The 25,563-nt window shown below is 40.2% G+C and overlaps 2 protein-coding genes across 3 annotated transcripts in view; both read left to right on the top strand.

The window, feature by feature from the left end:
* Positions 1 to 2,309, top strand: part of LOC143178792 (nephrin) — a 128,456-nt gene extending 126,147 nt beyond the window's left edge. Inside the window, exons 12-13 of one of the 2 annotated variants that reach the window (XR_013001852.1) lie at positions 64 to 320; positions 1,766 to 1,882. Coding sequence is in view for 1 of the 2 variants with exons in the window: in XM_076377640.1 (XP_076233755.1) it covers positions 1,766 to 1,909 (144 nt within the window). In the remaining variant the exon portion in view is untranslated. Of the gene's footprint in view, positions 1 to 63; positions 321 to 1,765 lie in introns of both variants that reach the window. The other variant, XM_076377640.1, reaches the window with a different exon arrangement.
* A 514-nt stretch (positions 2,310 to 2,823) lies between these two features.
* On the top strand, positions 2,824 to 24,742 carry LOC143179648 (uncharacterized). The gene is made up of 3 exons (XM_076378962.1): positions 2,824 to 3,026; positions 3,992 to 4,104; positions 24,627 to 24,742. The coding sequence occupies exons 1-3, from the start codon at positions 2,938 to 2,940 to the stop codon at positions 24,740 to 24,742; spliced, it is 318 nt and encodes a 105-aa protein (XP_076235077.1). The 5' UTR covers positions 2,824 to 2,937.
* The last annotated feature ends 821 nt before the right edge of the window (positions 24,743 to 25,563 follow it).

Below are 25,563 nucleotides of genomic sequence, written 5' to 3'. Positions count from 1 at the left end.
ACGTATAAACTGAATTGGACCACTTTTTTCGTGGTATCTCATAAAACATATGTTTAATTACAGCTGTTTGATCGATGAGAGGTAATTAACGCTTCACGTCGGCGAGGGATGGGGTGCAGTGTTACGAATTACAGAAGGGAACGATCGATAAAGCATGATACAATATTCAATAGGGTGGTTGAATTTCTTTTTTCGCTGAGGGTGTAATTTAATCGGCTCTTCGGTCGGCGCAGCTGGTCGATCTTCTCGCGGCTACATCGACGCAATTGTTTCGAATATAGCAAGCTCTGAAAGCGTCTGTGTGGGATAGAAATCGAGAGGTATCGGTCGCTTTAATATTCGCCTTCCACTCTAACTTTTCCAGTTTAGCGAGGCCTTAGGTTATCTGCGCTCCCGCGAGTTTAATTACGTCCAAGTTTTCTCGATAATTCGAAAGGCCCAGTCTGGATGTGCGTAACTCTCGCCTCAAACAGGCCTTCCATTTCTCTTCGACGCTGCTCTCGTTCCATTAAGTGTCTGAATAATTTTAATAGCTGCACCCATACTATCAACCCTTCCTCAACCCGTGCACCTTAATTAACCGAGCCAATATCTACTGTGCATATTTCTGTTTTCTGTGTAACCGCGAGAATTCACAGTGTATTGTTATTCTTATTATCGAACTAGCTAGTCGATGTGTCTTGTTAATCAACTCGATTTCAAGTTACCCAATTTCTAATGTATCGATACACGCACTTGTATTTATACGAGCTCTTCGCTATTCGATATTTAATCACAAATTATTGATTTTTATCTAGTACGTGTGTATTTAATGAATATTAAACAAATTGTTTTGTGACACAGTTTTCTAAGTATCGATGTTAATAATAGTACAACTTCTATCACAGTAACCATTTACATAGAATAACGTGGATAAGTGGATGTAAAAATTTGTTTGGATTTCGATTGTGTATCAGAGAGATTCTGTGTCGAATGTAGAACAATGAAGCCTGCCTTGTTTGAATGTGCCGAATGTTGAGAGAAGTATTTCTTCATTAAAATTTATAAATTACAAAATAAATATCTACAATTACTATTTTAGTGCCCAAGAGAATAGTCTTCTACAAAGATATACAGTTTTCAACAACAGGTGTCAGATATTTCAAGAGGGTAATTCTACATGTGAAAGTAAGATGAAAATAAAGAATAACAAAATTGCATTTAGGGCTTCGATTCCAAGCTAGTTCTACTGGGAGCTCAGAAGTTCTTAGTGAGAAGCAAAAGGAGTGCTCAATTCGCTGTAAATAGTAGTAGTAGATGTGACCAATTCGGCCAATAAGGAAAATGCGTGTTTACCATTTCTATGTATTTCTCTTCACAGCCAATCAGATCCACTGACAACTTCTGACCTCCAAGCAGTATCTAATTTTAAAAAGGCCTAAATTACGCGCGAAATATGCCTGACTTGCCTCATTCTACCGACGTCGCTACGTCTGACTTAGCTAGCACGCTGGCAATAGAATAAGTCACAAGTCAGACATAATTACTAACCACGAAACGAAGCTCCAAACGCAATTTTGTCATTCTTGATTTTCTTATTATTTTGGCATCTAGAATCACCCTGTCACACTTGTCCTTTACCTCACATAAGACTACCCCTCAAAAATTTTCCAGTACAACTCGCCTCACTCCATGCTCCAATATAATACACCATATTCCACCTAAAATCACCAACGCAAATGAAAACTTCAATCCAAGTCGAAAACTCGAGGTGAACTGGTTCCAGGTGTACTACAGCCTGCAGAGGTCGAGCAAAGGTATCTCGTCCATGCCGCAGAGGCCTGTCTCGTCGTCGGTGTCCGCGCAGGGCAAGTTCCATCAGCCAGAAGTGGTGACGCGCTCGAATCGAATACAGGAGAGTTGTATATAGACTCGACGGAGAAGTCTCGAGCGAGAAAATTCAAACGTGAACGTTCGCGTCGATGGCTAATCGCGAGCCATGGTAACGTTCCAGTATTCAGGCACCGTAACGGAGTCGAATTCTCCTGAGTCGCGCGTAGCGTCTTCCCCTACGGTCGACGCGCGGATTCGTGGAGCGTTGCGAGCGTTCGCTGTACAAAGATCGACGAAGAAGCATCCCAGGTCGTCGTGACGGGAACGCAGATCGGTGTCGAGACGTGGAATCGACTTTCGTCGCGTGGACGAGGAAATTGGGCACGTGGACCGACGAGGCCAGGCTCGCAAAGTTAATGAAACGTCGACGGTTCGGAAGAGACTCGAACGTTTAACGAAGTGTATCGAATAGGATCCCGTTCGACCATTCGTTCGTTCGGCTCTTTTTTTTTTCCTACCCGGAGATTTTTATAATAGAGTCTGGCCACGTTCACGGGCGAACGAGAAACGAGAAAGGTCCAGCGAAGACAGAGCAAATAGCTGGCAATTTGACGGAGCAAGGAGAACCGTCGCCGAATTAACGAAGTTCGTGGATCCAAGACTCTTCGTTCCTGTTCACGGACACCTGGCCACGGTACCGGTGTGTTTTACTGTTTATATGAGATTAGTTTTTGTACAAAGATCTATTGTAAATAGGCGGAGTCTGCCTGGCCCTAGTGGATAGCTCTCACCGATGTCCGAATTTCATTCGCTAAAGGTCACGTCTAAGTCCTAAGGGAGGATTGTTCGGTCACGTAAGATAAATACTCGATGGCATACGAAATAAAGAGAATACGTTTCATCTGTTTTACAGAAACGAGCCTTGCCTGTTTGTCCTCCCGCTCTCCGTACCTTTTACCGATCCTTTCTATTAAGAGACCAGAAAAACGGACTGGAACGACTGGTCGAAATTTCGGCTGCACGTGAGCCGAATTCGCGACAGTTTATCCCATTGGCAGTTTTGCGTTTCTTCGCCTCGAGCGCGAGGAAAATCGTGGCGCGTCGCGGGCAACCAGTGAAGGTCCTATGAAAACTTTATCACACTGCCAAACTCACGGCCAGTGGATCCGTTTCTATGAATGTTTCGGGGGTTTCGATTGCCGACGACGTAGAGTGTAAGTGATTAATTGTTTGTTCGAGTATACTTCGTTGAGTTGGCGAATGAGTTCTTTCTGATTTTTTAACGCAAGAATATTCAATGAAGATTGGGGATACTAACACTGAAACATATCAAAATTGCCTTTACTTTGTTTGTTCAATTAAAACAAATTTATTCTCTATAGAACTTCAGAATATGAATCGTTTTTTTTATATTCATGGGAAATGAAGAATGTTTAAAAGAGAACATATTCGCCAATGTATTAATATTCTTATCGACTTAATATCAATACAGTATATTACTTGTTTGATATCATTTTAACCGTAATGAAGATTTATTTTAATAATTTATCTGTGTTCTTTTATTTTAATTGTATAATGTAGTTACTCCCTTTTCCCAGTGTTGATTAATCCTCCACACATAAATACATTATCTTCGTACCTTTTTAGCATAGCATTTGTTAATTAGATGTTCTTTGTGTATCGTAATGCAGATTGAATTAAATTTAATTTGTTATTTATGTTGTTTCGCGTTTTATTTCACACGGATTTTATTTTTTTTTAATGTTATAGCTTAAGATATTGGTAACAGAAACAGAACACTAATAGCTTAAAACCAAACCATTTGAGTATTTCTTTTTATTTAAGTTTCTTTTCTGTAGCATTATTAATAAATAAATGGTGACAATAATAATGACAATAAGAAAGTAAAAAAAGATTAAAGACGAACCTATAGAATATCGTTCTCTTCAAAACAGAATCTAGTCATTAAAAACACTAGGGTTATCCGAATTCTCATTCTGTAACGCTGACACTCATCATCAAATATAATTTATAAAAAAGGGGATAGTGTCATACTTGAATCCCCTACTCAAATATACTCAGGTCAAGTTAAAATTCAGCATCGACAGGTCAAGGCCTCTTTATCACTATTCTGATTACATATGCAAACCTCTTCATCAATTCCTTATTTTCCATATAGGACAAGAATATGTCGAAACCATCAATCCACACGCCACGATCCTCTCACCATGACCCACCAATACCCCTGTCCACCAAGAAGTATCCAATTCAGCAAGAACCAGAGCTATTTGGGTAAGTACAATACTTTTGTCTAAAATGTTGCTTAGTAGAAATCTTGAAGGATTCAAAGCCGCTTGAATAAGCAATGGCTCTTTATAGGCATTGCCCCGTGCAATTTCTGGTCGCTCCCCCGAGTGCCTTGAGAAAAACACATGGTCGCATCTCCATTAGCTTTGAAGGGGGTTCGCAAAACCAGGTTGACAAGGAGAAGAGGGCGCGCCCTATTGGTCGGGGCGCAATAATTCGAGCATTTCCCCGGAATCCCAGGGCGCCAGGGTGTTTGCATACATTGTGCACCTTCGGTCTTGCTAACAGGGACTAACCCGGCACGCTGACGTACCCTATTATTCTATGTGCCAGCCGTGTCTCTGGGGCTGTTAAGACGACCTACTCTACATCTATCGTTCCTCCTACCTTTCTCCTTGCTTCGACCTGTCACCCATTCCGCTTGTGAATACGCTATGTAATTACGATACATTCAGCCATTGTAATCCGATGATTTTGCTAGGAGTAGAGACGGGCTCCCGCGATCGTGTCCCCCTAACGTTGTTATGATACAGAACTGCTTAATCGAATTTTGAATCTGGATTGTAATTGGTTGAATTGATAGAAGTGTTGAGTATCGAAAGCTGAAAACCGACACTAATAAATTTGGTCGTGAATTTCCTTGGAATTTTAAGGATATGGAGTTTCAAATTACTTTGAAATAAGATGGAGATCTTACTTGTGATCATTGTGAAGTAGTTTTGTATAAGTCTTGGAGCTTCAAGTGTCCTGTTCATAAAATGACTAATTGCGATTTAGTTAATATAATTACTACTATTACTACGTGCCTTTGAAATGTGTCGTACACAAGAGGTTATAGAGTGAAAAAAGAAAGTGTAGTAAGTGTAGAAGCAAGCCTATTCACTAATAGAGAAGAGTATATAAATATCTATTATTCCTCGGGTGTATGTCTTACCTAAAAGTGTCGAAACTTTTTTGTGCTCTGAATTTCAAAGCAAATTGCTATATAAGGTCGTACGCAACCTCAGGCAGGACAGTATTATTTAGACAGTGATCGTGAGAGGAACCACTCTAAGTGACAGTCTTCCCAAGTCATCGAATACCAGTTTAAGTGCTGTGATAGTTACAATTATAATAAGGTGATTGAAGACTGTTATATTAACTCTAACAACTGAAAGATGAATCCACATCCTGAGTCTTTAACCGTAAGATATTTTTCAACCTCTTATGCCATAAATAATTAAAGTATTAAAGGTTAAAAAGTTATTTCATACTGTTCTGAAATAAAAAAGATCTTTAGCTTACTTAGATTTAAAGTGAAACGAATAAAAAAGCACATACGAGGCTAAATGTTTGAAAGGTGTTATACTTATTGCGTTCACGTGAAGTAAATCTAAGAAGTAATCTTGCGAAACGGTTCCATCGCTAGCCACTTGACCCGATTTTGTCACTGGCGATGCCCGGTCGACCAGGCGTACTCAAAATTAACCGAGTCTGGTTGATCGTGACCACTTTGACCAAATTGGTTTGTGGGAAGGGACGGAGGTGTCGGTGGATAGCTAAAATGGTACCATTTCTTCGACCAACTGGGGAAAACTTAATTGGATTCGAGGACTGCTTTAATTCTCGTATATTTTAAAATACACGTAGCTATCACTGATGTGAATTTTGAGAACACCGAATAACTACTTTATAACAATGAGAGACTATAAAGGGTCGCATAATTTCATCAAAATGAACATATAAAATCAACAATTTAATTACGAAGTTACATTTTCTGGAAATACTTTTCAGAACATGCACAGTATTTCTAACTTTGAATAAAACTATATTTCGTTAACTTTTTACTAGCAAATGGAGCTCTGTAACGAACTCCTGACTTTAACACTGAAAACACGTGAATGGATTCACCTTTCACGAACACAGCGCAGTTACATTCAGTCAAATTTCCGTGGGGACCTATCGTGCGGACCATTTCGCCATTCTGTCGAGTAGATGAACGGCACCATATCATTTCGTAGGCCCTACTGTATTATTTCGAACACGGAGAGTATCTGCGGACTCGTCTTAGAGTACTTTGTCCGTCCGCGAATGCATAAGACGCTGGAAAGCGCTCGATATCCGTGGGCGGTATCGTTCTCTAATAATTAACGAGCTCGCAGTGTGGTCATGGAATCGTAGAGTAAATTACTGCACTTACGTACCTAAACCGCCCATTAAATCTACACAGAAACCTGTATTATTTTAAGCACAGCCCGTTGGGATCGATATGAACCATATAGTGGTATATAAGTATCGGGTTCAGTCTGATTTGTATTCTTTATTTAAACGCTCCTCACGTTTTCCAGTAGTTTTCTAGATCTTAGTTAACTCAACCTTGAGTTAAGTCGTTATAAATTGTTGAAGCAAAGGGTATAGATAGGAATTATTTTTATCGGGAGTTTCGTTCGCGTACAGCAGTTTCTATATTGCTCGTTTCTGAATGTGTGACATCTGATACGTTCATTCATAAAAATATTTAAATATTCAGACATTTAAATTTTCAAATATTCCAGAGCGTGAAAGTTCAAAGTTTGTTCATTTATTTCGATTTCTGAAACAGAAATTCTGTAACAGAATCGATCATCCATCTCTAAAGGTTAATTTTCTATAAATTATATTTTTTCCTTAACTCGCTTCTATTGTATTCTATATGTCGCAACAGAGAAGTTAGAATTCAATCAAATTAATTGGAACTGCAGCTTTCAATCATCTATAGTAATCATCTATGTAGTGGATCCTCTGCTTTGATAGCATCTGTTGCCTCATATTTGTCTCTTAAGCCAACATCAAATATAATCACTGGAATAGGCTCGACGCTATCGTATCGGTAAATTGACCAAGGCATCCTTTGAGTACTCGATTTAAAGTACGATCTACCGACAAGCTGATTGAATTAACGATGAGGTTTAGGGAACATCGCAGTAAGCTGGTGTTTAAGTGTTTCTTAATTTGCTGAACGAACCCAAACTGATTGAGACAGATTCCTTAATGGATTGCTTCATACACTCAAGCGTGGCTTTGATATATCTGTGCAGATTTGTCTTCAGTCGCGTCTCGTCTGTCATGACTGTCTTATTCAAATACATTAACAAATCCATAGGTATGACGACATAACTGTAATTAATTTTCAAGTGCTTTAGTAAAAATATTGAATAATAGAATTTTCATCAATTCAATTAGAATTTTCATAATAGAATTTTCTCACTGATCAAATAAATTTTTGTACAGGAAATTATTAACCATCCTATTGAAACACCTTGACATACCGAGGATTTGTGTGTTACTTAGTAAACGAATTATCTCCCCTACGGTCTTGGTTCATTCACGTGTACATTTATATTTTTCCTTTTATCTGGCTTTTATTAAAATCGTGAGTGATGGCAAGATAGAAAACGTTGATTATACATGAGTAATGTGACGTGCCACGACATCTGATAAAGGGGAGCCAGACACGATACCAACCAGCAGTTGAAACTGTAATTAGAAAGCGTAAGTCAACACTAAAAACCACGATAAAACGTTAAATATACATATAATAAAAGAACTGGTTTCTGTCAACACAAAGATATCTACAGTATCACATATTTATTATTTTATAAATCAGTGACCATTATAGCAGTCACATTACTCCTCTAATGAATTAACAACAGTGCTTTACATGTGTTAGAATCTTCTCGCCTTGTATTACTTGAACTACGAGCTAGTTTCTTCCAAAAAGATAGTAATTCAAAACTCCTATTTCTCTAATCATTTTAATAAATGCAAATTCCTTCCAATGTAAGTACGAAGCTCATTTCTTTTTTCGAATTTGAGAAAAAAACCTTCAAATTTTAAGCGTATAATAACTGCAAAGAAATATTTTCTTCTAACGCCAAGTTGTCTCCAAAATGACGAAACACTTTTCCTGCTTTGAAATCAGATACTGCTTGACTTTTCGCTGCACGGAGAGCAAGAGAAACATCTTTCCTCTCTCAAGATGCAAGCACGGAGCGTATGCAAAATACAGCCGCGGACCGCATACGATTCAGGGACATCACGTCGCTGCTTCGCTCGAGAATAATCGACAATGTCTGATATCCGGAGTGGCACGTAAATAATCGCGGATCGATGGCTGCAAAGTGACACGTAGAAGCGGCCGATGGACGCTGCGGATACGCTATGAATGTTGAAAGAGACGGTATCGATCGTATTGAGCTGCACAGAGCAACAGTGGACGCCGATTGCGAGAGCGACGGCGTTCCTCATCGATTCTCCCTCTCGAGGAAGCACAATCGACAGTCGAATATCATTTGTCAAATGTTGTCGATCGCCAGCCTATACGTGCCTGTTACTCTGGCTGGCTTCCGTGGAAATGTATCCTTTCTGCGGTGCAAATAGATCACGCATATTTTCCTCTGCGCTTTTAGAATCTTTTGGAATTTCTCTGATCCTAGTTCTATTATAGCTACCCCTTTCAAACCTTAGTTTTAGAATAATTGGAACATTCAAGGAGAATATTTGCTATTTATGAAATAGTATGATAGTCAGAGAAATACCTACAGCTTTTCTAATTCAGTGAAGAGGGGCTCTAGGATTTTTAGGTCAGCCACTGACAATAGGAACGTGTGTATTTGAAATCTTCTATTCCCTTTTCATGAGCCACAAGAACAACATTGCTTCTTCTTACTTGTCAGCAGAATTTAAAGGTGGGTTGACGAGAGTTCGAAGTGGCGACGTGTGAAGTACCAAGGGATAGATCTATTGTTCGCTCTGCTAGATACCAGTCACATTTAATAACTACCAGAAGTTTCTTTTCTGTTAATGTCAAGGAACCTGAGACTCCATAGTACACACAGAAACAGTGTCTTCTAGAAGTAGCAAAAACACAGCAAATGAAGCTAATCAAGAACATTTACCATTTACATTTACGAAGCTCGAAAAGTATTCCATTTCATAAGCTCGCGAAATGTCTCAACTATAAGAACACGTTATACCACTTTTCATTCTTCTCGAAGGAGTTCTGTAACCTGACCGAGTATGTGCTCCGCGGTTTCACTCGCATCGCGGTCGTTCGAAACTCTCATCCGCGGCTCCCTCGCGTAAAGTCAGCCCGAGGCGCTCCCAGAAGTCCGCGAACTGACTCGTTGTCGCGCGTCCTATTTTTTACGCTCGTAGGATCAGTTTTTACGAGCCACTCGGCGAGCTAGCGCTGTTCGAAATTCATCCAGCGTGCAGTATAGGCGCCATTCGATCCGCCACGTCGACGACCGTCCTCGTCATCGAGGGGATTGCAACGAGTGGAATTCGATGTTTCGATCGATGTCCCGCGTACAAGCGGAAACGAGCCATCGAAGAGTACTTGCCCACGGCGGATTTCTGACCAAAACTGTCGCCTGAACGCCCCGCGAGCGGGAGATCGCGATGGGTTGAAGTTGGGGGCAGGGAAGGTTCGGAGGAAAAGTTTAGATTGAAGTTTCCGCGCGAATGGAAAGTTAAGCACCGTCACTCGCGTCGTAACAATTTGCGGTAATAACTTGGACCCCTGGCCGTCTTTTTTCTGAGCAATTTACCACGGCCATGTAACATGTGGAGAAGGAGGGTTACTGTTGGTGCTGGCTTATGACTTTGTTCAGTCCATCAAGATTAGCTAACGAGCATTATTAAATAGTATGTTCTCTGATACTCTTGCGAAGTAAGGAAGTTAGGAGCATATTTCTTTTTAATTAAGTAGTGGATTAAAAGATTGCGAAATTTAATTCTCATAACGGGGAGTGACATGAATAAGTGTATCGAGTATCAATTCAATCACAAACAGTAGTATTTTGAAGTATACAGGGTGTCCCAGAACTAATGGTACAAGCGAAAAGCTAGTGAATCTTCAGGAAAAAGTAAATGGAAAATATGAAATAAATTTTTTGTGTATGAATCTGAAGGCTACACAGAGTAAGACAAGCACTCTCGTTCTGACCATTGACTGTCTCTATGTTAAACTCGAGGTATTCCCCTTTCCCTGTTTACCTTTCAAATTCCTAAAACTATACTTCAGCACACTTATACTCAGTTAAAATTTGAAGCCAATATTCTCAAAAAAAAAGCATATTATTAAAAAGTTTCTGTTGTATTTTCTATTTATTTTATTGGTGAAAAGTTTCCCTCTTTGTACACCAATTCTGGGACAACTTGCCTAAAATACTCAAGAGCAGCTCTCTACCGAAAGCAAGTTTCCCCTGCCTACCTCCTGACAGGCAACGTGCGAAAGGTCCGCGCCGTCTCATTATCCAACGTCGTTTAATTCACTGTGCCACTCAATGTTTTCGAAACCATCAAAGCTCGCGGAGGCACAGCAATAAGTTTCGTAACAGCCCCGTCTGTTATAATAAACACCGCGCAACGTGTGGCCGCAAGGTAACGAACTTCGAAAACGTCTTCGCCGAAGCAATTAACGCGTAATTAACGCTCGACGGAGAGGAATTCAAACGTTACAATGACGTTGTTCCGTCTGAATCGTCGCAGCTTCTCGGAGCTACAGCCGCCGCCGCCTCGTGCAATTTGCGCCTTCGGTCTGAAGTACGAGCCAAGGATTCATTTCCTCGAGTCTAGTTCCCCGCTACACGTTAACGAAACGAGCTGCTGAAACGTCGCTGTATGCACTGTGTACGTCGGCCTGGTAAGTGGCAATGAGTATGGTCGAGTGCAGTTTAAATGCGACCGTTCGCTGGAAACGGGACATAGAATAATGGCCAGGCCTAACGCGAGCCTCTGCTGACGGGGAGGGTGGAAAATTACAGACGCAAACGTGGCAAACGTCAATCATGTCGCGGTGTGTAGGGCTCGATTATGAACGTCACTCTGAGGCGTCGAGGTAGAGTTTTTACGCCAGGTAGATTTGATCGAAGCCCGTTACCGAGGAGGGTCGTCTGACGAGCTTTCTTCCTGGTCGTTGAGTGGCAGAGATCGCTCGTCAAATTAATTAGCTGCTATTATATTTCACAGTTTAGTGGCTTCCCCCTGCTCACCAAGTTTCCCGATGACTGGTACTTTTGTTCTAGATGGTGGATCGAGGGGCTGGGCACTTGTTGAGAAACTTTATATAGTTACTTCTTTATCACTGGGAAAGGGGGAATTTCTTGTCGATGATCTATCAGTGTTTAATAATTGATACAGCGCATAGAAATATTCAATTTAGTGAAATACTTTAATTTGGCAACTTTTCTAAGCTACTTCATTACTTACAAATCTATTTCTTTTAGTGACAGAATTATCAATTGTTCTACTAACTTTTAATTCCACTAATTCTACCAATTTCAAATTCCCATATTCTTTTCTTCCTCGCGTTCAATAAATGAGTTCCAGGAATTACAATATGTTTCACAGTTCCTCTGCTTGTTACACCAGCAAGCCTTAAGAAATATGTCACGTACAAAGATCGATACAGCCACCTTTGTGGCTCATTACACGACTTATCGCAGAATAAATCCTGCGTCTGTAGGCTTTTCAAGAATTCACCTGCACGGGATTAGCGGGCGCCAGAATCGTGTTCGAATGAAACAAATTGCCGCGTTCGCGGCTTCCATCAGGGGCAATTCCCGATTGATGCGTGCTTCTCGTAGATTCGACGCGGGGAAACGGGTCGCCTCGAGCGTGCTGCTAAGCGCCACCGGCGGAGAAATTGCTTCGAATCAATCTGGAAAATTGGCACGAAAACAGCCGGCGTCGGTGGCTAGCGCGAAATCCTCGAGCCTCGTTGCATATTTATACCGCGACTGGTCATTCGAGTACCAGGAAACGCGCAACTAGCATCGAGCTATCGCGTCGACGCTGGGACCATATCGATCCTCGACTTTGCATTCTGCATAATATATATATAAAAATAATTGCATTTCTTTTTACCAGGCTTATTATTAGATTTAAAATATTAGATTTCTGTTTTAGCCAGTATGTTTGACGACAGGTGTCAGAGATTTTAAGGGATGATTCTCCAGGCTGAGGTGAGACGAAAATTAAGAATAACGAAAATGCGTGTAGGGTTTCGTTTCAGAGTTATTAATTGCTGAAATGTGTCTGACGTAGGACTGATTTTACTGCAAGCTTGTATTAGCAATTAGATCAAAAACAGCGAAGCCAGTAGAATGAGTCCCGAGTCAGACATAGTTATCACGAATTTTTGGCGTTTTCTCGACAATTACTAACTCCGAAGGGAATCTTTAAACGCAATTTTGTTACTCTTGCTATACTCTGAAATATGTAGAATCACTCCTTGAAACTTCTGATACCTGTCGACCACCCTATTTATTCTCAAGATCACAGAATTGCTCCGTTTCCCACACACGAAATTATTCACGATACCAAAAGCCTCATGATACACTAAAAAATCGAATTTCTTCTTCAATCTCAACCTCTCCACTTCACTTCTCTCAGCCTAAATTCCAACCTCCTCAGAACCTTCCCCTTCCCCAAAATCATATTAAAATGAGAATCATGCGAAGGCACTAAATCCAAAGCAGCAAGCACAGCGTCGCCTCTGGTTCACTCGCAGTGGACCTAATCCCAACCGCGTTTCAATTGATCAAGACCGCCGAGAAAACTAGCCCAACAAATCCGCCCGCGATCCTGCGATCCCGTTGTTCCCGCGGTCCGAACTCTCGAACAGCAACGAAAACAACAGTTGGCCGCGCAGAAATAAAAGGACGGCGAGCGGAAAAACGTATCCAGCGGATCCGCGGCCAGAGGGGAAGGGAGTCACATGTTCCCGAAAGTTCGTTAAGAGGGCGGCTGTGGGGTTGGGGCGGGCGAGGCTCTGTCAGCTCGTCGGGGCGCAACGAGGCATTAATTTTCCAGGATGTTAATACAGGGTACCGCGAGGGGAATTTCGTCGGTCGGCGGCTGGAAGAGAAAGGCCGTGGCGACTTTTACTCACGTGGACGGCCCCGCGGACGGGAAATTAGAGGGAGAGCAGGGGGTTCGTGCGTTTGAAGCCGGACGCGCGACGTCGGCCTCGCTTCGAAGAACAATTTCCAGCCTCTGGGCTCCCTGTGTGTTACGTCGCTGCGCGCACCGGCTAGCAAATAGCATTAGCAAGTCAACTAGCGTTTCGCTCTCCGGCCGCTTACTTTCTTGAGATTCCAGTTAATTTATACAAGTGGCGCGCACCGTAATGCAGTTACACGGCTACGGGGTTACAAGTTAGTTTCAGCTTCTGCCCGCTTCTCTATCTTTCGCTTCTACTTCCTTTCTATCTTTCTCCCTCTCTCACTCTCTCCCTCTCTTTCTCTTTCTCCCCCCTTCTGTCTAACCCTGCGTATCTATTTCTCTCTCTCTCTCTCTATTTCTCTCTCTCTTCCTGGGCTTCTCAGCTAAGCAAGCGACGAGAAGAGGCTGCCCCTCGCCCATAGGGAGAGTTGGGACCTCTTGTAAGAGAACGTCGAACAGCATCCCGACTGCGTTCGTCGAAACAGTTGATTCTGGAACGACAGGGGATGCAACGATACTCCCGTCGTGTCACGCGATCCGAGAGTTTGGTTATTATGCGCGAGGCAAAGCTAATTGCAGCGCGCCGCGATGTCGAGGCGCTGGGAACGAGCCGAGAGGATCGCGAGACAATTGTCTTGACGATTGACTGTATAAGGTTTCGACGACTTAAAGCGTTCCTACTATTTCACGTGGTAGAGAACGCGGAAATGTGACTAATTAAGGGGTAGAAAAGTTTGAGGGTGATTGAGCTTTTTGGCACGATGTGTGTGTGATTAACAGGGTGGTTAATTGAGGTCAGTAATTAAGGTCTTCGTAATTGCTGTGTATTCGTCGGAAGTTTATAGATGATCTATTTTTAAATTAATCATTTGTGAGTGGTGTTTGTCAGTTTATTTTTGTCGTATCGATTTTCGTACAGGTGTTGCAGAAGTATTTATTGGTCATTTACAAGCGCAAATATTGATGGGAAATGTAGAAATCGTTCGATCGTGTAAAATGTAATTATGAACTGGTAAATAACGTGAATACGGTAAAGGAATTTGTTAAATAAATTGTATTAGTTTAAATGAAGTACGTAATAGTAAAGAAAAACACTAAGTATTACTTTTTTAATTAAAACATTAATTTCAATCTTCTAAATGAACCACGCGATACTTTTATAATTATTCTTCTGATTAATGAACGAGACCGTAAGATGAGCAGGAAGAATTGTATAGTGGCGGAAGTGAAAAATGCTAATCAATCTCAATTGGGTAAAATTAATCGAAACTTTGCTTTCGTTCAAGCATCAATAAACAGGAATCGCAATTTCACGAGGTAAGGTGGTGAACTCCGCGAAGAAAGTTGCACACGGGGTGAAGATAAAGACAGTTTCATTAATCATTTTATCGATTCATCTTTTTACGTTAATTTGCAACTATCAATCTTGTGGGACGCGACAACGGGGCTCGTCGGATTGACATTGTTAATTGAATCCCCTCAGAAACTTAACAACCGATCACCGAATCGATCGACCCTCGCACCCTTCGAGCAACCTAATTTCTTTCCAATTTCCAGCGACCTGTGATGTATAAGTTTACCCCTGATATGAAGAAAAGTAATTGCATTGCTTGACATGTAATTTTGTGACTGAGTTATTTGGAGATATATTGTAGTTTCTGTTTTTTGAGAAAATGATAGATCCTTTCCCTGAAATTAGGATACATTCGCAAGATTAATGTGGTAGAATGAAACTCTAATTTTGATTATTAAAAGTCGCTCAAGTCACGGCACGCTTGCAGAAAATTGAAAGTCACTTTGTTGCAGCCATTTCTAAATGAAACCTTTCACCAGTTTCATAAAAAATGAAATTCGTATCCACATTAATTGCAGAGTCAGACTGTCGGAAGTTTATTCCACGGAAAATACGCTCCGAAATAATGGTTGGAAAAATATTCTAATTACCACAATTTTCCTTACTCCTTTTATTGCAACACTTAAAATAAATACTTACCACAACTTATGCAAATTTATTCACGATACCATGCAAATTTTATTCAAGTATGTAACTAACAACCTAATTGACAATTGAATATGCACCTAATATATACAATTCTGACTAGTATTAATATTTCCACACCACCCACGTAGAGTAACATTTCACTTCACGTACCGCAGTATAAATACACATGTGTATACAGATCATTTATTATTAAATCAGGAACATTCTATTTCATTCTTTCGTCACGTGTGCACACGCAACTCAGAAGAATATTTTCCTTTCCATTCTGGTCATTATAAAAAAGAATTTACGAGTTCGATGAACGTCGTCGATTGCGTCAGTTATGAATTATTTAACAAAAATGAAAAAATATCGCGTGTTGGCTCCTAATTCCGCTTCAACTTCCGCCGGAAATACGACTACACATTTTCGTGTCGTTAACTTGTGCTCGAAAGGGAAAGCGGTACAAATGATGGACGGAAGTTCATTAATCATGTATTATATCGTGCTTGATCGATAAGAGTGAAATTGAGTGGTGAAATTATTATTTCATGCTCAACGACTGAATTCAGAATTCAAGAAAATAAAGCATGCAAGAAATGCTATTTTATTTAAAAAAAAGCCATCTTTATTAATGACAGTATCATCAGGGGTGCTAAAAAGGGAATCGATAAAACGTATCTGCCGCTTTAAGTGACTCTCGAGTTTTTCGCGCGATTTCATCTCTGGTGGAGGGAAAACGGTCCTTTGACGGCAATGAATTGCCTCGCAGCATTTTTCGCTGTTTACCCCCGACCCCTGCTGCGGTGTCCTCCAACGATAGATAAAGGCATTAGGATACTCGGATAACCGCGATCACGATTCGACATTTTTTCCTGGCGATTTCATCTCGGCCTGGCTGGCGACGTTTCATTGCAACGCAGAAATTTACACGCGTCACGTTCCAGACTCGTCCAGCGTTTCAATTTTAGATATCGAATTTGGGCTGGGTTTCAGAAATGTTCGACACACGTGATCTGTCTTTTATGATCAAGCTTCTACGAGCTATTGTGTATTTATATATTGTGAAAGCACAGAGTATTTAAAACAACTGTTTCGAGTTCAACGCAGGATTACCAAACCGAATGAAACAACCGATTTAGGAATATTATAAACATTAATAATGATATAACGTATATTTATGTATCACTATTAATATAATTATAATGATAATTAAAGAAAATAATACTCTTGGCATGTGATGTTAATGTGATCTTTAATTTATTAGTTATATCGTTATATGGATATTAATTGATGGTTAATTTCGCGAGGTATGAATTCTTTGGGAAATCTACCCTTGCGACAGATTCTGGTAGAAATGGGTATACATTAATTGTTGGTAGTATTAAAGATATCGAGAAAAAGGTTGACATGTTTAAGTGGAAGTTTGCCGCGCTAGGCATAAAATTTATGTATCACATTATTTCATCCAGAACAGAACTGCAAGAAAGTTATTTTCGCTGCTTAACTCGTGAAATTTTCGCTAAATTAACGAACTTTAAAGAAACTTTGAACAGTTTAGGGAGACTAACTAGTAAAAGTTCATGAATAATATATTCAACTTTATGAACGAATCCCTTTTCTTTTTTCTCATTTCTCAAATTGATCGACAGAAAGAAAGTTACAATAGATATACATTCTACACGTCTTAAGAATATAATGGAATACAACCACTTCTCGCGTCAGTTGTCTCGTAATGGCCGCGAGTATCCAGTTGATTATCTCGTTAGCGGAAGTTTGGGACGTTTCGTTAATAAAGTAAGTAATAAGTAATCGCCATTAATACATCTGATTGTGAAAAATACTTGAATCCTGCTTTCAACTTTCTAACATATATGAAAAAGAGTTCACTAGAAAGTTCCATCCGTGTGGTTTGAAGTTTTCTTTTTAGGAAAGCTCGTGACAGCAAGACTTTTCTCATATTTGCAAATTCGTCAAACAACGAAGGACTCCAGAACAGTTTTCACGAAGTTATAATTTATATTATTTGAGGAAGTTGTTTGCTCAAAACCAGCAAAATGCACAGCAAACTGCAGAATGCTTTTAAAATAATTAGATATAAACAGAGAATTTTTGAAAATGAATATTACTGTATTCCATAAAGTTACGGGATTCTACTAAAGTGAAATGCAGACACGTTGAGCATTTTACGTGAGTATCTGAGATGAAAATATGACTTAAAGTAAATGAATTTTTTTCCTCCGATTTCTAGTCCTGGAAAAGTTATCGTCGTCGTTTTTTGCTGTGTATACAAAGCATGACTAGAAAGTATGAGCTTTAAGTAAACGCCCCAAGGTACCGCTACATGCAAGTAGACTGGATATTTAATGCTGACAACGTATTTCAACGTTGGCTGCAAGTTAAATTAAAGATTAAGCGTGTGACTTACATGAGTCGGTGAAACATTGTAAAGATTACGTGGGATATATCAGTTTACCTAGAACCTAAATTAGAAACTGCATAAGGGAAATGTATATTCGTATTCAAGATTCAGCAAAGATAATCTATTTCACAGATAAATTTAATAGCAATGATAATACAAAGTATTTAATACATTTGAGTTAATCTCAAATTACTGAATTTCCATATTAACAAGTAACCTCATCTGAAAATCTAATTTTAAATACTAATTTTGCTTAATTATGATTAACACAGTGTTTTAAAATTTTCTGTGTAGATGTACCTAGTACACTCAAGAAATACTAAATCTAAAATTAGCGTAATCAGTAAAAACAAATTAAGATTCATCAGGAGATTCTCTTATAATTCAAATAAAAAAAAAACCTAAAGTATATAAAATTTCCACCTCCATGCTAATTACCTACCATGATTACAATCCTGAAAGCAAACAACATACAGACACAGTTTTCCAAAACTAACATTACTCGCTTACAGCTAAACACGGATGACAAGCTCAACGAACTTTGCAGCTTTGCATTGCTTTAGGGGATAACTCGAAATTCACCCTAATTTCCGAAATGTGGCAACGGTGAGACTAATTAGAGCCCTCACAGCTGATGCTCGATTGTAAACGCTGGAATTTCGCGGCTGTTACATGCAAGTTTGATCAAGCTTTTACGCTCATTCGGACGGAAGTGAATCTTAATAAATGGTCGGGTCAGGGCGCACCAGTCCTTTTCGAAAGGAATAATAAGAGCAGGAAACAATGCGCGCACTGTGTGCTGCAGGCATTATCCTTTCGCTCTCCTTACGATTCAGAATCCACTGGTGGATTATGGCTAGGAGGATCATCCGATTTTCTACATTCGCATTTCATAATTGTGTGCACGTATGCAAGCACAGAATCTCTGCTACATGAATGGGAATTTCGCGTGTGCCTTTATGCAGCTTCTCCTCGTTAGGAACTTTTAGTTACTTTAACATTTTTTAAATTATACTGTCACGTATTCGCCTCTAGCTTCACTTATGAAACGCTTTCTAATACCTTTATAGAACTCAAGTTGAGTTCATTTATGCCCCTATTAGAATTCAGGAAATATTATGGTTGCTTTACTTAATTTCCTTCTTTGAAAAATTTCTGGGATTTTCAACGTTTGAAAACTTGGATATTTGAAGGATCTATTAAATGTAACCCAGTACAAAAATATCGTAAATTGCACTTGTGGAATACTGTTACATGCAAAAGTTATTGTTCGTTGTCGTGAATAGAAATATTTCGCTATAAATAAAAATGTACAACATTTATTTGAGTTCCATCGGTATTTAACTATTTAGCGATCGTTCCGGTACATTTGATCTAAATCCCAGTGGTAGGTTCGACAATTGCACAATCGTCTCATTCGTATTGTCAAGAATCATTGCGCTGAAAGAGTTGCCTGTTAAGCTCGTTAAAAACTCCCTCAAAACGAGTGGAGAGTGCAACAATTGATAGCAAAAACTCGGACGCAGTCAATTTTAACAAGCCGCACTTATCGACAAGGCGAACACAAAAATGGAAAATCAAAACAGCCCTTTGCTTTCATCGGAACTAGCTTCATTAGTGATCTATTGTTAGATTTCGATTAGATGAAACTGTGGATAGTTTTATACATAGTTGTCTACTAGAAAATTTATTACCCTTCATTTTCACACTTTTTTAAGGTCGAGAAAATTATTGACTATAGTTAGTTAAAAGTATTTAAATCGTTCATTGAACAATTGTCTTCGACAGAGATAAATTTGATACTAACTTGCAACTATCATGATCGATTATAGAAAATTTAAAAAAAATTTCTGTGAGATACAGGGTGAAACGATCTTCGTCATACATTAACAAGTAGTCCACACGTTACAACCGCTTTCCAGAAAACACTAAATCATCAATGAGTGGCCAATATATCGCGATCAATAGACATTAAGCAGTTCCCTCGTAGAAGTCAAGTTCCACTATGTCGTCAAATAAATTGGCGAGATCCTTCAGAATAAATAGCTTCACGTCATAAGTTCTTTATTAGACGAACACGGTTGGTGATATCCAACATTTGATATCCAACAAGGAATCTGAATTCTGAAAGAATATCGGTCTTCCACTTGGTCGACGACTTAATGTATAATAAATTAAGCATTACGGGCGAATGTTTCATGATTCCCGCTCCGTTTTCTTTTGTCGCTGCAAAGTGCATCCTGCCATTAATTCTCGAAATGGAGGATATTCGTCTCGTCGAGGTATTAAATCACGGCATTACGACGATTAACCCCGACTGAGGCTAAGTTATAGTTGCTCGCCCCGCGTTTCACGAGTTTCTGAACGCGCCCCTGCGCTTCCCTAACCCTTTTCCATCCCCTTTTCTCGCTGCAAGCCGACCAGTCCCGTATCAAAACTCTGTTACACCGCAAGAAAAGTGACTCGAAGTTATCGGCCGTGGTTATCGCGCGTTTAAATTTCGCCGAGAAATTAATCTTAAATCCTTCTTTGACCCCGACGCTTGGAAATTCTCCAGAAATGATTAGAGTAAGAATTAGTATCCTTGTTATGATACTGCTTAAAGGCGAGGTGTGGTCAGAGAATATGTATCGAATAGAAGATGGAAATAGAGTGCTAGTACTGTTCATAAATCTGGATTATAAGGTAGTCTGACTGTTCTCTAATAGCCGAAAAGTGTTGGTTTAATAACTAGTGTAATAGTACTAAAAATAGAGCTAGTATTATTTTTATTACTCACTTTATTCCATATCTTTAAACTGAAGTAGATCTTGTTTAATCGTAACATTTTATTATTCTTATTGTTATTATAATTCAATTAATTTAAAAGAGTAGCATTCATGTTCATGTTATAATGGAAGAAGAGAAGCCACAAAAATGCTGTAATAACGTAAACCAAGTGAAAAATGAATTGGACAGTTTTTCTTCGGTTAAGTAAGCAGCCAGCAGGTGTTCTTTTTTCGTTTCTTTAAATATCATCTTCGACGGCCACCCCTTAGCGAGCACGAGCCGCGAAATAATGAATGGCCCTCGAAAGTTTCCACAGTTGTGCATTTTACGACCTCCAGTACCAGTGTCTAGAGTACCCCTCATTCCGAATATTCATTCGGGTCTTCTGAATTGCGTTACTTTAAATCCTTTTGTTCCACGGCTACATTATACACAGTGATGATACGGAGTAAGTATTACGGGTAACGAGCGAGTATACATATGAATACACACGGTGAACCCACGAACAAAGTAAAAGCTTTTGTCTTCTCTTCTATTTGCGTGCATTGAGAACGAAAAGAAACCAAAGACAAAAAGAGAAAAAGCCTACCTCTTCCTATGGAAATAATCCCTAATGGGAACCTAACGATTGCCATTAGCAAACAAAGGGGAAAACAGAATGAGACACGTGCTTGCACTAAAAGTCATTTTTTCGAAAACTGACTCGAATGAAAAATATTCAGAACTGAAACCACTGCCAAGTTGATTCATTTACTGTCATTACTTGAATACTCACTTATCAGGTACGTCCCTCTATTAATTCAGTTAATGAAAGTAAAATCCTTTCTCTTATTGCACGTGTTGCGACAAAAGCTCCATACTGAAACAATGTGGAATACTTGAAAGCAAACAAGATTTATATTTATAACAAAGGATCTTCAGAAGCATTAAGTTAATTAAAAAATACTGTTGGATTTCGTTACAAATGCAGATACAGAAAACATGTCCAAGTTCAGACAGAACCTGTCTTAAAAAGATCAAAATATACCCACGCACACTTAGAACATGTCCAATTTAGAAGCTGTTACAAGATAGAACTCTCACGGCAATATTTAAACTTATCTTAAGGCTTCAAAAACACCACAATATTACCACAATTATTGCCCCAACATTCCCTTCAGCGAATAATAAATTCCACACACCACCCTGAAGCATCTCCAAACACGCCACGTTGAGGGCACCATTCACCCAGCCTCGGCCGTTTACGAGCAACCGCACAACCGGGCCGTGCCTAATTCGCGTCATCAGTATGTATAACGTGGCCGGGTAACAAAAGGATTTAAAACGGCTGCGCAATTCAGAAGTCTCGAATGAATATTCCAAAGCGAGGGGAGACGTGGGCTTCGCTCTGGCCCGGCCACTGTGTCCGCGGAATTCGGACCCGCAGAAACTTGAGAGCCATTCATTATTTCGCGCTCTGTCCTGGTCGTGGACGGGGCACGAGTGGACGCAGCGTGGGAGGATGGGTCACAAGGCCGACGAGACGGGGACGGTTTGCTGAATTAGGGAAAACTGTGCGAGTCCGATTACCATCCACCAATTTACTTGGCCCCGTGTTTCACGTAACTCTCCAGGAGACTGAGGCCAGAAGAGGGATACCTACGGCGGCGCACGCAGTCGCAATACGGGACAGCATTCAGCCGCGGTAATTGGAAGGCTGGCGGGTCAAATCTGTGCCCCTTGGAGAGGCGGTGCACGCAATAATTTAAGCTGGAATTCGGAGGACAAACGCGAAAACAGTGAGGGTGGCGGCAGCCGCGGGAGGAACAGACTGGTTATCCGCTTACCACGAAGTGCTCCCGCGTCAAATCCCACTTTTCATCAATTTCCTTGCTGGCACGAGGCGGTCGTAGTTCCCGCGAATTCACGTGCGCTTCTGCAACAGTCCTCCAAGGTTGACTCGATCTACCGAACACGTTTTTGGTGCTTGAAAGTACAGGAGGATAACGTGTAATTAAATTGCTCGTGTAGAAGTTATTGCACTCGTTAAATCCCTGTCGCTGAGGGTCTGCTATCCTGGAGATGATGAGAGAAGATTGCTGGATAGTGATCAAATGTACAAATTTTAGTAGATCCAATTGCAGTATTCGATGTTGAAATACTGGGAAAGTGGAACATTTGAAACCTCAAAAATTTACGAACATTTGATCGTTTATTCAAGAACAGTCCTGCAAATCCTGCAATACAAGTGCAAGAACCGTAAGGCGTTGATGGTTTGCCTAGAGATACTACTAATTTCTTATTTCTGTCTTTCTTCAGGACTTCTTTTACGGATCTAGACAAGATTTCGGAATCGTTGGCACAAATATTAATGAATTACTAATACTAATGAATGAAAATGAAATACTAATGAATTCTTGATCATGGAGGGCTCCTATAAATACGTAAACCATTTTAAGCACTTTCATATCGAGTAGAAGAAGCCATGGCTTAATAATAGAAATTTACTGCGCAAAACGATAACCAGAATCAGCAGAATCAGAGCTGAACACTACAGTCTTGCTTTCTCACTAGCTGAAATAAATGTTCTTGATCATCCCAAATACAATTGCAGCAATGTTCCCGTGGCAATGTTCTTTATTTAACACAGCAAGGTCGAAATTTATCTTCAAACTACGGCTGTGTGGCCTCCTTCTCCTACCACTGTCATGTAATGTGATACTCTCTAAACCCATTCCAGGGATTAACCGATTTATACACTCATTTTTGAAAGAATGTGGATTAAAAATATAGATACCCATTATTACTGCCATTTAACATAAGTAATGCTTCTTAAATATAGTTTGACTGAATAACATCCGAACATTAAATTTGTACTAACACACCTTGTACATTCATGTATCTAGACTTGCAGAATAACCTCCGTACAGAGATTAAAACTACTAATAAAAAACAAGATCGTAAGGCTAACGAGCCATCAAAGAAGAAAAGCAGCAGCAATCCTCGCAGCAAATTTAAGCCACTTCCCCGCGACGATTCGCAAGAGACGCAATAACAGAGTCCTCTCATTCGTTCTAGCCCACGTAGCATTGAGGGATGTGACGGTTCGGTTGTCAGGCGTTGGGCGAGTCGAAACTTTGACCGTCAAAGAAGAATCACGATTAAACCGCACGAGAGATGGATGCGCTGTTTGTTGCTAATTTTAGAATCATAAGATTCCTCCCTCCTGAAAGGGGCTCGCAGCCGAAGCTACGGGCTACGCGACAGATTTCGCGTTGTGTAACGTCGGCGCACAAAGCGTCCTTAAGTCAAGCTGCCCCGGGGCGATACAATGCCAACTGACAAGCCCTCCTCCGTTATTCCACCTTAAAACCCGTCGCAAACTACCTTGAGAAGCGTTTCTCGGGCTCGCTTCCCACGCGATTTCTCCAGCCGAGTTCCCGTTCGCTTTGTCGGCGATGATGTAAAGCCACGAACAACGGGGCGGGGGATTAAACGAAACGTTTGACAAACTCCGGGGCATCCGCGGTTCAGACGCCGCGCAACGAGTGGCTCGTGATTAATAACCGAGCGCGGCCGAAAGGATGAGGGGCAGAGATGTAATGAGAGCAACGGGAGAACGGCTCGCAGACGAAGAATTTTTGTCCTCTTGTTTTACCCTTTGACCACGGTCTACTGTCACGCTCTCGTGATACACCCTGCTGCTCCCAGTTGTTCCGTTCGAATTAATGGAACAAATTGGAGAAACGAGGCGGAGACGAGCGTTGGCGAAAGCTTTCTGCTGGGATAAGATAAGATAAGATGGGAATGAGGATACGCGTCTTGGAAGTAATAAAGTGTGTCTGGTTAGTATTTGAAGGAGAATGATTGTGCATTTGGTTTCTGTGTGCATGGGATTTGGCAGATTTAAGGATTTCGAGGCTTGTACAGTAGACTGGGTTTAGATACTAGACCAATTAATAGATACATCTGTGTCCTAGGAGGTTTTAATAAACTCTATGATACTGCAACCAAACAGCGGGTTGCGAGCTACTTGTGGCTTTTCTAGACTCCTACTGTGGCTCCTAGGTTTCAGAAATTCTCATAGAAAAATTTTATGAGGGAAAAAGTCACTTTCACCTATCCACTCCACATCCGAGTACAAAACCATCTCAGAAAAAATTCCTTGACGTCACTCTGACATCACCCTGCCGTCACCCTGTCCATAACTCTGTTTTTATTCGATGAATAACGAATAAAAGTTTTTTGTTTCTTATTCGGACTTCGGAAGTTTTATTTTTGACCCAGTAAGTGCTAAAATACTCAAACTTCTATATCTTCTAATAACAATTGTCTCCATAGCACTATGTTAGGTCACTCAAAGTTTAATATCAACATTTTCCACAGGAAAATCGTGGCCAATTTTCCCAGAACGTGTTCATCAGGGTGTAGTTTGTGGACATCGCTTCATCCTGAGTTACATCGACGCTAAACTATGCATCGCACACAAGAGCCACGCTTAGCATTAAGGGCAACATGCCTGATTACCATCCTGGCGAACCTTCCTTAGGATTACCCCTGCCACTGAGATTTATCAGGCCTACTTCTAGTCGACTACCCCGGAAAAGGAGGTCAAGAGGTCATTTCATTCGTATTCACCCTCATTCTTTTACGTTCCTTTTTCGGGTTTGTTCGTCTCTGAACTGTCAATCCATAACTTCCCCTCTATTTTTTTCGCATTCTTTCTTGATAGGGAAACGAGGATCTGTGGATGCTTGTAGTGATACCGTTCCTTGAGATAAATGAATGAGAATTTGCTTGTTCTTTCTTTAGGGAAAGACTTGTGATTCGATCGGGTAAGGGAGCGAGGAAGAGTAAGCAAAGGTTTAGGTAAATTGGGGTTTGGATTTGTGTGATTCTATCGAAAAGAAATTATCTTTTCTTTAGGGGATAATTCAATAATTCTACTAACAATAGCGTGGTACCTAGTGGTAATTAATCTTTACTAATCTTTATAGAGTTAAAACGAAAGGACAGAAAATAAGAAAAATGATTACGTAGCATGGTGATAATTTCATGTTGTAATTCTTAATAATGGCATTTTGAAGTCTCATCAACGATAATACATTAGGGTATTTGTTCCGTAAATCTTTCTACCCTAGTCCTACGGCCATTAATAGGATCTAAGTGTTTTATTCTAAGAAGAAGAAAATATAGGGCGATATTGGGCTAACATGCAAGACCTCCTGAAGATTACACATGGGAAAATAGTTTATTTAAAAGGGCCTAAAAGAGTAATCACGTAAAAAAAAAAAATTAGTGGATTCGTCCTCTTTTTACTATA

Source organism: Calliopsis andreniformis, chromosome 5, assembly GCF_051401765.1.
Source record: "Calliopsis andreniformis isolate RMS-2024a chromosome 5, iyCalAndr_principal, whole genome shotgun sequence".
NCBI lineage: Eukaryota > Metazoa > Arthropoda > Insecta > Hymenoptera > Andrenidae > Calliopsis > Calliopsis andreniformis.
This window is presented reverse-complemented; position numbering and strand designations above follow the sequence as displayed.

Bases quoted from the DNA above. Each gene is read 5' to 3' on its own strand.
- LOC143179648 (XM_076378962.1), top strand. From the start codon at position 2,938: ATGAAAACTTTATCACACTGCCAAACTCACGGCCAGTGGATCCGTTTC. The intron at 3,027-3,991 runs GTAAGTGATTAA...TTTTCCATATAG, and splicing joins GATTGCCGACGACGTAGAGT to GACAAGAATATGTCGAAACC. The intron at 4,105-24,626 runs GTAAGTACAATA...CATTTTCCACAG, and splicing joins CAAGAACCAGAGCTATTTGG to GAAAATCGTGGCCAATTTTC.